Below are 12840 nucleotides of genomic sequence, written 5' to 3' on the forward strand. Positions count from 1 at the left end.
GGTTGTACCATCCACTATCCATTCATGATAATGAAATCATCTCTCTGGACCAGAAGGAAAAAATAAAGAAAGGAAGATACATGAAAGAAACTTCATGACTTAACGTACGTGCTTTATCGATCATAACTTACAGGACTGGACATGGATGGATGAATTAGTTGTCCAATTCTTCTTTAACAGTCTTCAACAACTTCCACCTGAAAGGTATAGCGCGCTGGCAATAGAATAGTTGGTCGATAAAGTACGGTGTAAACTACTCTTATTTACAAGTGGCCATTCGTCTGTAACACTCTAATCCCCTGCCACCTGTAGGTTTGCTGAGCCTTCACCTACGCTCTATCGACACAGACACAGAGAGCGACCTACGCTCTATCGACAGAGACAGAAAGAGAGAGCGAGGAGGGCCTCAGCTTTTGGGTTTTGGTTATTTGCTCGATACGGAGAGAGATAGAGCGAAGTAAACAGGGAAGAAAGGAGAGAAGAACAGGCCTTCCCTTCAAAAGTAAGCGAAACCCTCACTCCCCAAAGCTTAATTTCACTGCAAATCACCCATCTATTTTTTTTTTCTTTTCTGGATTGATTGATTGATTGATGGGGAATTGGGTTTTCAGTGTCCATCGCTAGGGTGGAGTTTGCCATTGGAGGCTTCATCGTGGACACCAAGGTGTTCTATTGGCCAAGAAAGGTCTTTTGCTATGGATTTCTGGTATTTGTGTAGATTTGGATCCTTCTCAGCTTTGCTGATTAAAATTTTTCGGTGTAGGATTGGATTTGGGTTTATGTTTTGGTGAATGGATATTTGGTTCTTTGGCTTTTTCTTTCTCTAAATTTTCCTAAACGATGTGTATTGATATTTTTGCAGTGTGCTTAGCTTTGCTGATTGAAGAAGATGAATGGGAAAATGAGCTCTTCCTCAGCTTCAGAAGGTATTCTAACTGGGAACTTTGTTGCTTCCTTCTGTTTCAAGCGTTTAGTGATATCTATCTCTCTCTATATGAACAGTAACATGCCATATTGATTTACTTTTTTTTTTTACCCCTTTTTGTTTCTTAATTACGACACTGCCATTCAACATTCTGAGGGTGATAAGAGAGACCGGGAGAGATGTCTTCTGGGTCTTTACGAGAGGAGGAGGTCAACTGCGAGATTACAGAAAGCAGAAAAGGGATGTGAGAGGTCTTCTGCGAGAGACATGCACAGAAAGAAGAAGAGGGAAATTCATATCGCGAGACTGATCGGAGAGAGAAGGAGAAGAGGGGGACGAGAAGAAGAAGAAGAAGAAGAAGAAGTGGAGTCTGGATAATTGGGAGTTGATCTTAAGTACCTGGCTTTTATGTGTTTTAATTCGTGTTTTTCTTCTGGGTTTTTGTGTTTTCATGCTTGGTTGCATGGTTTTTGTGGTCTTGGGTTTTCGAATTGCTTTCCTTTCAAATCTTTCGGAATTGCTTTGGATTTTTGTAATCGGATTTTACTTTCAGATTGCCCGGCGTATAGAGAAAGAGAAGTGCGCCGATCAGGTCTGCCACAAGCGGAAGGAGTTTCTGGGTCTGGGTCTTTTACTACACTGCGATGCTTTGGCAAGGTTTTACAGAGACTCTAATTAATGAACGTGTTATAGATTTGTGTTGAATTGTCCATGCGTTGGTCAATAAGAATTAACTTCTCAATACTTCAAAAAATTAATAAAAATCTGAAAATTGAATGAAAAATTGATTAATGTAGTATGAAATTCAGATAGCTGAATATGGGTTTCTCTGGAACAGGTATAAACTTGACAAGCCAACTAATTGGCCAAGAGATGACTGCAATCCCAATGCATACGCCCCATTGCCCCCAATTCAACCTCTCTGTATGTGCAAATTTCTTGAGAACCTCCACCATCACAACCTGAAGAACAATTATCACCGCAATGATCCCCATAAACAACTTCTTGGTGTGTATTCCCTCGAAGACATTCTTCTTCTCTAGCTTCCTTGCATTGAACACATTGAAAACCTGGCAAAGCACAAAAGTGTTGAAGATCATTGTGTCCTTTTCCTTATCACTGACACCAAAGATTGCTTTGCCCCTGAATTGTAAGATCAAGAGGACTGTTATTTGGTGCAGTGCTTGAGGCAAGAGATTCCTCCACATGATGTTTGTGATGAGAGCTGCCGTCCTTCCCACTGGTGGCTTCTCCATAAGTTCTGTTGTGGGTTTTTCTGTGGCAAGAGCAAGAGGTCCAAGTGTGTCGATGATCAAGGTGACCCACAATAACTGAACTTCTGTTAATGGGACTTGACCTGCTGAAACTGCCGCAACAAAGTTGATCACAAGAGCTGCAACATTGATGGTGAGTTGGAATTGTATGAACTTCTGGATATTATTGTACACACATCTTTGTTGGGAAAATTAATAGAATAGAAATAATAACTCCAACCACAATAGGATAATATGTAAAGAAAATAAAAGAGTAATGGAAAGAGAACATCGGATATAACGTGGTTCGGTAAGGTGCCTACGTCCACGGGGCAGCAACAACAAGAACTTCCACTATGATAAGATGGGTACAAGAGAGACACAACTTCAAGAACACTACTTGAAGGAAACTCTCTCTCACACTTGTTTTGCTACTTAACAACTACAACACTCTCAACTTAGAGCGGACACTCTTCACTCTCTATTTGGATGAAGATGAGATTGGATTGGATGATTAGAATGAGCAAATGACCTCTCCTTATATAGGCTAAGGAGGAACCCTCTACATGTCTTCATTAATGCTCCATTCAACTCTTCCAATGAATACTCCTTCATAAATCTTCCATATTCATGAATCCTTCAAGAAACTTGCATAGGAATGTGTAGAGACAATAACTATCTCTATGGGAGAACCCAAAAGTCACATGGTCTAGAATATTCAACAATCTCCCCCTCTAGACCATGGGTACCATGACTTCTCAATGGAAGTCCATCCCAGCAGCCTTAATGCAAAACTCCAGCTTCTGCTTGGGAACAACTTTAGTCAGCATATCTGAAATATTCTTGTTGGTGTGAATTTTTCTCAACTGGAAAAACTTCTTTGACACTGCATCTCGAATCCAATGATAACGATGATCAATGTGCTTAGTGCGGGGGTGATACACTGAATTTTTGCTCAAGTGAATAGCACTCTGACTATCACAATGCACCACATAATTTTCTTGCTTCACACCCAACTCTTGAACGAACCTTTGCAGCCATAACATTTCCTTGCCTGCTTCATTTGCTGCTATGTATTCAGATTCTGTGGTGGATAAGGCAACACACTTTTGTAACTTGGACTGCCATGACACAGCTCCCCCAGAAAATGTAAATAAGTATCCAGAAGTGGACTTTATATTATCAAGGTCTCCTGCCAAATCTGCATCTGTGAAACCTTCCAAGATCTGTTCTGATCCACCAAAACACAAACACAACTTTGAGGTGCCCCTCAAATATTTAAGTATCCACTTAACAGCTTCCCAATGCTCTCTGCCAGGGTTAGAAAGATATCTACTAACAACACCAACTGCATGTGCAATATCTGGGCGAGTGCATACCATGGCATACATAAGACTACCAACAGCTGATGAATAAGGGATACCTGTCATCTTGTCCTTCTCCACTTGTGTAGTTGGGCATAGTAATCTGCTTAACTTGAAATGATTGCCTAGAGGTGAGCTTACTGCCTTAACTTCTTTCATGTTGAACCTTTCAAGCACCCGTTCAACATACCTATCCTGTGATAGCCATAATTTCTTCGTTTGCCTGTCACGAGTAATCTCCATGCCCAAAATCTGCTTAGCTGGCCCTAAGTCTTTCATATCAAATGACGTTGATAAATCTGCTTTCAACTTGCGAATCATAGAAACGTCTTGGCCCACTATCAACATATCATCAACATAGAGCAACAAAATTATGAAATTACCTCCAGTAAACCGCTGGATATACACACATGGATCTGCATCAGTTCTCTTGTACCCATGACCCATCATGAATGAGTCAAATTTCTTGTACCATTGCCTCGGTGCTTGCTTAAGCCCGTATAAACTTTTCTTCAACTTGCAAACCATGTGCTCCTTTCCCTCGACTTCAAAACCTTTCGGTTGCTCCATGTATATTTCTTCTTCCAAATCACCATGAAGAAATGCCATTTTCACATCTAACTGTTCCATCTCAAGATCCATGCTAGCTGCCATGCCCAAAATAACTCTGATAGAAGTCATCTTGACAACTGGTGAGAAGATCTCATCAAAATCTACTCCTTCCTTCTGCCCAAAACCTTTCACAACCAAGCGAGCCTTGAACTTTGTCAACTGTTCATTCTCGTCTCTCTTCAACTTAAACACCCATTTATTTTTGAGTGCTTTTCTGCCTTTAGGAAGCTCCACCAACTCATAGGTGCCATTCTTCAATAAGGACTTCATCTCAGACTTCATTGCCAACATCCACTTATCACTGTCTTCATGAGTCTTTGCCTCCTTAAAGCATTCAAGCTCTCCATCATTTGTCAACAGAATGTATCTGGAATATGGATCATCTCCATCACTAGTGACCAAAATATACTATGAAGAAGGATACTTGGTACTTAGCTTTGGCACTCTGTTGGATCTTCGAACCGGTACTTGGGCATTTTCTAGCTGCTCCCCCTAATCATGATCCACCTGATCATTGTCTTCAGGTTCTGCTGCTTCTGCTTCTACTTCTGTCATATCAGGAACATCTTCATTTACCATATCTTGAGTTCTGTCACTAAGTTCTTGTAGAAGCGGTGATGAATCGTAAATGAGGCGGTCTGCATTTTCTAATTCCTTTTTGTCAAAATCCGCAATGGTTTGACCTTCATGGAACACCACATCTCTGCTTCTGAATAATTTCTTGGTCTTTGGATTCCACAACTGGTAGCCCATCTCTTCATTGCCATACCCAAGAAAGATGCATGGCATGGCCTTGTCATCTAGCTTTGACCTTTGTTCCTTTGGCACATGTGCAAATACTTTGCACCCAAACACCCTCAAGTGGGAATATGAAGCGCTTTTACCGGTCCACACGTCTTCGGGAGTGTCCAAGCCCAACGGTACACATGGTGTTCGGTTGATAAGGTAACATGCGGTTGTCACTGCTTCACCCCAAAAATCCTTTGCTAGGCTGGTCGTCTTCAGCATGCTTCTCACTTTTTCTAGAATGGTGAGGTTCATCCTCTCTGCTACACCATTATGTTGTGGGGTGCCAGGAATTGTCTTCTTGTGTTTGATGCCATGCTTCGAACAATAATCTCTGAACTCGTTCGAAGTATACTCTCCGCCATTGTCACTACGGATACTTTTGAGGGTTCTTCCTGTCTCCCTCTCCACCATGGCATGGAACTCCTTAAAAGTTTGGAACACCTGGTCTTTTGATTTCAACAAATAAATCCAAACCTTTCGTGAAGCATCATCAATATAAGTGACAAAATATTTATTGTGACCTAGTGATTCAACTTCCATGGGGCCACATACATCTGAGTGTACTAGGTCTAATATATTTTCTTTCCTTGTAAATGTTCTTGTGAAACTAACTTTATGTTGCTTACCAAATAAACAATAATCACAAGGGTCAAGTGAGGTACCTTTGGCAAAGGGAATTAGAGACTTCTTTGCCAAAACTTGCAATCCCTTCTCACTTATGTGGCCTCGCCGCTTGTGCCATAAACTTGGAGAAGAATTGTCTACAACATTCAACTCTCCTTTGCATATCTTACCATATGTCTTGTAGAGGGTATAACACATCTTCCCTCTAGCAACTACTAGTGATCCCTTGGTAAGCCTCCATTTTTGATCACCTCCATGATGATGAAACCCTTCTCGATCAAGCACACCGGTTGACATCAAATTGAGACGTAGACCCGGAATATGTCTAACATCTTTTAAAATAAGCTTGTTGCCCAAATCGGTCTCAAAATAAACATCTCCAATTCCTGAAATCTTGGAGTAGCCATCGTTGCCCATCTTCACAATCCCAAAGTCACCACCTTTGTATGTCGTGAAGTACTCCAAGTGTGGAGTGGCATGGAAAGAGGCTCCGGAATCAATGACCCATGCAACACCGGGATAATCATCAACATGTAGACATTCACCTTCAAGACAAAGGAACTCACACCCATCATGAGACACGGAAGCTGCAGTGTTTTTTGTGTCATCCTTCGGTTGATAAGTATTGCCATCTCGACCCTCCTTTGGATCTTTTTTTCAACCTGTTGCAATTTTTCTTCATGTGGCCAAAAATACCACAATGATGGCACTTTCCATTGAATCTTGTCCTCGATCTGCTTACACTCCTTCCATGGCCTTTGGGACCTCTGCTTTTGCTTCTTCCTCTATTCTCCGTCACAAAGACTTGGCTATTGTCTGAGCTTGAAGATTTTCTTCTGGTTTCTTCATTCAACATGTTACTTTTAACATTATCCATAGACAATACACCATTTGGAGCAGAATTACTTACAGTTACAACAAAGGTCTCCCAATTGTCCGGCAACGATCCCAATAGCAACAAGGCTTGCAACTCATCATCAATCTTCATGTCCATCGTGGTCAATTGATTGATTGTACTTTGGAAGTTGCTGAGGTGCTCAGTCACTCTAACACCATCTTTGTACTTCATGTTTACAAGCTCCTTGATTAGAAATGCTTTCTTGGCAGCGGTCTTCTTCTCAAACAAGGACTCCAGCTTCAACCACAATTCATGTGCGTTGGTTTCATTTGAGACATGTTTGAATACACTATCATCAACCCATTCGCGGATATGACCGATGGCTTTGCGATTCATCTTCGTCCAATTTGCATCCGATGTCCCTTCTGGCTTGGCTCCACTCCTTCAATTGGCTCATGAAATCTTTGCAATAGAGAATATCCTCCATTCTCGGCTTCCATGTAATCCAATTTGAGTGGTTGAGTCGGATCATGGTGATAGGAGCATTTTAATGCGACGTTTTAACTGTTATTTCCCTATATTTTCTGCGTTATTTCCTTAATAAAACTTTGTTTAGGAAAGTTTCCATTCTTTGATTGGGAAAGTTCCTAATTGTAGAAAGTTTCCGTTTTGTAGTTTCTATTTTCATTTTTAGAAAGTTTCCCATTTTAGTTTAGGAAAGTTTCCATTTCTTATTTTAGAAAGCTTCTATTTTCAGGTCTTTGGAATAAATAAGCTGAATTGAGTTCATAAATGGGAAGAGAAGCTTCATGAAGATGACATGGCTTGAAGATGACGTTGGAGATATTTTGGGAGAATAAATATTTAATTGCCGTGAATTATCAAGAGAAGATTATGGAGACAACATGAAAATCAAGGAAGAGTCATAAGAAGATTACGTGGGAGATATTATGGGGAATTAAAGCTGATTTTGCCATGGGAAATTATGGAGTTAATGTCAAAAATCAAGAGATGATGAAGGATAATGATGCCATGGAGAGATTTAAGGGAGGAAAAGTCCAAAACAAGTCCAGATTCATTCCTATTTTCACTCAAGAGTATTTTGGCCGAAAATTAAGAGAAAAACCAGATTAAATCTTGGGAAATCAGCAACAATATATTTGGAAAGATTATGGATTTATTTTGGAGCTTTTTGATTGGTTGAGTGACATGACAGAGCTGACATGGCGTTCTGTGATTGGTTGAAGCTGTGTGGCATGATTGGATAGTTATTTGAGGAGATAAATAAGAAAATAATCATGCAATTAATTCAAAAATAATCTCCCTAAATCAAGGTGTTAAATTGGAGGTTTCTTATTGGTTGGATGACATAGCAGAGCTGACGTGGCGTTATCTGATTGGCTAATGCTGTGTGGATCAATCTTGAAGACTTGGAGACTAAGTTGTCATCCTCCTATAAATAGGAGCATTCTCTACACAATCCTACACACCATCACACAACAACACCACCACAACAAACACCTCTTCATTCAGAAAACTCTCTCCATCCTCTAAAGCAAGCCACGGGATTCAAGTAAGGCCGAAGCAAGAGAAGAAGGAGCCGTGACATATTCCTCCACCATCCACCATTGAAGACTTGCTTTCAAGCTTCAAGGATCGCAATGTCAATCACCCATCCTCATCTTCCATCCACAGTGTAATTCGACCTCTACTTTGTAACCTTTGCTTTGAATTTCGTTGGTTTTGTTTTAGTTGACATTCATGATTGAACAAAATTATTATTTCTGGAATTTTTATGATTAAATGAGATTTTCAGATTCTATTATTGTAATTCGAGAGTTGCTTATGTGAGTTTGTTTAATTAAATTTGCTTTATAGATATCTTTTGTATTTTAATCTTATGTGGTTCGAAACACTTAGGGTTTTGATATGAATGGTGCTAGATTTAAGAACATGAAATCAACTTTTTGTTTTGTGTAACTTGAATCGAAGTAGTAAAGGTTTTGGACAAAAACCGAATTTAATTAAAGATGATTGGAATTAGGTGGACTTTTTCATACTAAGTTGCACACTTGAGTTGATAGCCTTTCTATGTGTTTCATGCGTTAAACATGTCATCATTGACTAGCTTTCTAGGGCTTGATTACATGTTTGATAGGATTAATCTTTGTGCTTTCACTTAGGTTAATTAGCATTGAAAAGTAAAAAATGGGAAATTATTTGCTTTCGAATATTTCACATGATCAACTCCTTTCTCATGATTTAGATGAACAATATTAGGGTTTAATCGAATTTGATCATAGTTTCGGTTTTGATCTTTGTTCTCTCATTCCACCCGTGTATATATGTTTTTACATTTTCTTTATTTTATTTATTTTAGTTTTTAATTTAATAATCCTAAAACCCCCCTTTTGTGTTCATTTGTATATATTTTTATTCTTTGTTTTATTTTTGTAAATAATACTTTTTACTTTTATTAATTTGATTTTGCAATTACAGGTGTACTCTCAATCCCCGGTATAGAACGATCCCTATTTACTATATACTAACGATGACATTTCAGGATTAAATTATGCGCTTGCTTTGGGGCGCATCAGATGGTACTCCTTGAACCTTCCATTCTAACGCCCCCCACGAACCAAGGGCTCTGATACCAATGTTGGGAAAATTAATAGAATAGAAATAATAACTCCAACCACAATAGGATAATATGCAAAGAAAATAAAAGAGTAATGGAAAGAGAACACCGGATATAACGTGGTTCGGCAAGGTGCCTACGTCCACGGGGCAGCAACAACAAGAACTTCCACTATGATAAGATGGGTACAAGAGATACACAACTTCAAGAACACTACTTGAAGGAAACTCTCTCTCACACTTGTTTTGCTACTTAACAACTACAACACTCTCAACTTAGAGCGGACACTCTTCACTCTCTATTTGGATGAAGATGAGATTGGATTGGATGATTAGAATGAGCAAATGACCTCTCCTTATATAGGCTAAGGAGGAACCCTCTAGATGTCTTCATTAATGCTCCATTCAACTCTTCCAATGAATACTCCTTCATGAATCTTCCATATTCATGAATCCTTCAAGAAACTTGCATAGGAATGTGTAGAGACAATAACTATCTCTATGGGAGAACCCAAAAGTCACATGGTCTAGAATATTCAACAATCTCCCCACATCAAAACTGTCGCAACTGAAGCAAAGTTATCATCCAGAATCACAATATCTGAGCTCTCTTTAGCCACTTCTGTTCCTTAAATCCCCATAGAGAGTCCTATATCAGCTTCTTTCAATGCGGGTGCATCATTGGTACCATCACCGGTCACTGCAACTACAAGACCTTTCTGTTTCAAGCAGTGCACCATTAGAAGCTTATCAAAAGGAGAAGACCTTGCCATCACACAAATTTTGTCAACTTTCTCCAGTCTCTCTTCTGGCTTGTAGTTGCGGAATTCGATAGTTTCTATGACTGCTCCATGCATGTCCTGACCTGGCCTGAGTATCCCACATTCAGTGGCTATGGCTTTTGCGATGAAAACATTGTCTCCGGTTATCATTTTGACATTCACCCCTGCATATTGGCATTCTTCAATTGCTTTTCTCACACCTGGACGACATGGATCTTCAAGGCCCACAAGTCCCAATAGGGTCAATCCATCTTCTGTAAGCAAAACTTTCTGGTCTACATTTAGTTGGTCCTCTGCTGGAACTTGGTTATGTGCAAATGCTATGCATCTGAGGCTGCTAGCTGCCAAACCTTGAATAATATGCTCAAACTTCGTTTTGTTATTCTCATCCATATCCTTAACAAGTCCAGACGCAGTGTAGTAACTTGTGCACATTGCTAGTATCATCTCTGCTGCTCCTTTCCAATGTACATGGATTGAGTTATCTGCCTTTCTCTTCACCATAACTCCACTTTGTTTCTTCTTCGAATTAAACGCTTCAACGTGGAGAACGCTACAACTCTTCACCACTTTCTCCAAATCCATTTTCAACCCATGTACAGCCCATGAAAGAATAGCTTTTTCGGTTGGACTGCCAGAGATCTCAATTTCAGAATCCAAGCTAGGCCTGTACACACTACCAGTTGTGTTGAGAGAAACTCCTTCTTGGATTAAGTTGAGAACGTAAGGAGAAATAGCTGAATAAGCTTCTTCTTCCACAAATTCTTTCCCCAACCAAAACTTGGTTACCTTCATCTGGTTCATGGTCAGAGTGCCTGTTTTGTCGGTACAAATTGTTGTAGCAGATTCCATGGTCTCACAAGCAGAGAGCTTCCGGACCATTGCATTATCAACCATCATTCTCCTCATGGAGAAAGCAAGACTGAGAATCACAGCTAATGGTAGACCTTCGGGAATTGCCACCTCAACGATTGTAACAGCAGCTGCTACAATCCCAATAACGGCATTTATTATGTCATTAGATTTTGTCTTGCTGCCATTGTACTCTTTGTTTCCATTCTCATTCTCTGTATTCCCTGTGAAGTACCGGACCAACATGACTACAAGAACAAAGAAAGCAACTGCCAAACCAACTTTACCCATCGACGATGTTAGCTTGTCCAGACGTGCTTGCAGAGGTGTCTTTTCAATGGTGTCTTGGCTGATTCGGCTCATCTTTTCACCCCAGTTCGTGTTCATCCCGACTGACATGACAAGTACCCGACCATAACCATCAGCGATTTTAGTCCCAGAAAACAAGAAAGGATTCTCAATGATAGTAATCTCAACATGGTCGTTCTCCCCTGTTATACTTGATTCATCTACTGATAAAGAGTGGCCTTCGAGAAGTAATCCATCAGCTGGAACTTGGTCTCTAATTTTCAAGCAGATGACATCACCCACCACAATTTCGAATAATGAAATCAGTTGGCGCCTTCCATTTCTTACAGCCTCAATTTGGAGATTGTTGCTGACTTTATACAGCTTGTCAAACTGTCTGCTCTGTCTCTAGTTGCTTATGGCTGAAACAGAAATGACCACAATGACTGCAAGACAAATGCTTCCACCGTCAATCCAACCTTCTTTCAATCCTTGTTCTTTGATGCTGATACCAAGAGAAAGCGCAGCACATCCCAAGAGGATTAGGATTGTGAGTTCTTTGAAGGCTTCACACACAAAATGGAGGAATCCTTGCGTTGGAGGTTTCTTGTATGTGTTGGATCCAAATGCTTCGTGTCTGCGCGCAATGTCTTCAGCATCATCACCATTGATTCCATTCTCTGCATCAGTTTTGAGAGCTGATGCTACTTCTTCAACCCTTCCAATCTCCAAGAGCTTGTTGAGATTTTTCTCCTTCACAAGCTCAGTGAGGCTTTTTTGGTCTGCTTTGAATCCATTAATGGCTGGGACCGAGACTGGCTCGACCCTAACAATGGAGTAAGAGAGTGTGGGAGATATGAGTGTGGAGTTGGTATGTTCGGGAAGAGTGGAAGGTCGTAAAGAGAGGAAGGCTCTAGAGCAATAGATGGTATTGAAAGCAGAATGCCATTTTCTTTTTCTTATGCCAAGATTACTGCTCGGAACATCAAGAATCAACCCGACGTTGCTTCCCACTTTTGCTTGCAGGGAACCGAAGGATCTACTCATGCTCTAACTGCAGGTGTATTACGCAAACTGTTCGGATCAAATCGATTGCCAGCAAATAACTATTGACAAGGCGAAGATGGGGTTGTGTAACAATTGAGTTTTGAAGAATTTTCGAAAATCGCCAAGCTAATGTTTGTACGTACATCACCTTGCATGCTAAAGCCCTACTTATAGTCAAGTAGGGAAGACGCCAGAACGTAGTACAGGTAGTTGTTAGTTACGACCGCTCCGTCTCACTGTATTGACGTACTCATCTTACGGCTACGAAAGCATTCTCACTGCAGGTCTGAACCTGTTGTGCACTTTTATTTTTTTTATTTTTGTATTTTTTATTTTTATTTGTAGTAGAACAAAAATTATAAACAAAATTGACTGTGGTAAATCTATCAAGCCAGGTTTGTGTTTCCCATCTTAATCTATTTGACTTATCGACTTCAGGAGATTGTTACAAATTTAGTTCATCTTTTATTTTATTTGTTATTTGTTATTTTTACTTGAAGTGGAACAAAAATTATGAACAAAATTGACCCAAAATGGTCCAAGGCACAATAATTTGACATTTGCACAAATAAATCTAATTGATGAAGATGTTAACAAATTGATTTTAATTTGGTCTAATCCAAATCCCTTTGAAGAATATTACTATTTAAATTCTTTAAAAGATTAACATTACTTAATTAATTCAGATTCTTAGCAGAAAAGAATCATAATGAAGTGGTCAATAAATTTTGACAGAAATAGTTCGTTAACATTACTTAATTAATTTAGATTCTACGTACCGAAACTCAAGTTGTGATTCACCAACATTCTAGCATGCAATAGAAGAAGA

General features: G+C 39.7%; 1 protein-coding gene across 1 annotated transcript; it reads right to left on the reverse strand.

Moving 5' to 3' along the window:
* Nucleotides 1-1713: 1713 nt before the first annotated feature.
* LOC112198634 (putative calcium-transporting ATPase 13, plasma membrane-type) lies at nucleotides 1714-12011 on the reverse strand. Its single transcript, XM_040518610.1, is given in 2 exon segments — nucleotides 1714-2380; nucleotides 9589-12011. Coding segments are annotated over 2 exon segments (3090 nt in total).
* Between the last annotated feature and the right edge of the window lie 829 nt (nucleotides 12012-12840).

This window comes from Rosa chinensis, chromosome 4, assembly GCF_002994745.2.
Source record: "Rosa chinensis cultivar Old Blush chromosome 4, RchiOBHm-V2, whole genome shotgun sequence".
Lineage (NCBI taxonomy): Eukaryota > Viridiplantae > Streptophyta > Magnoliopsida > Rosales > Rosaceae > Rosa > Rosa chinensis.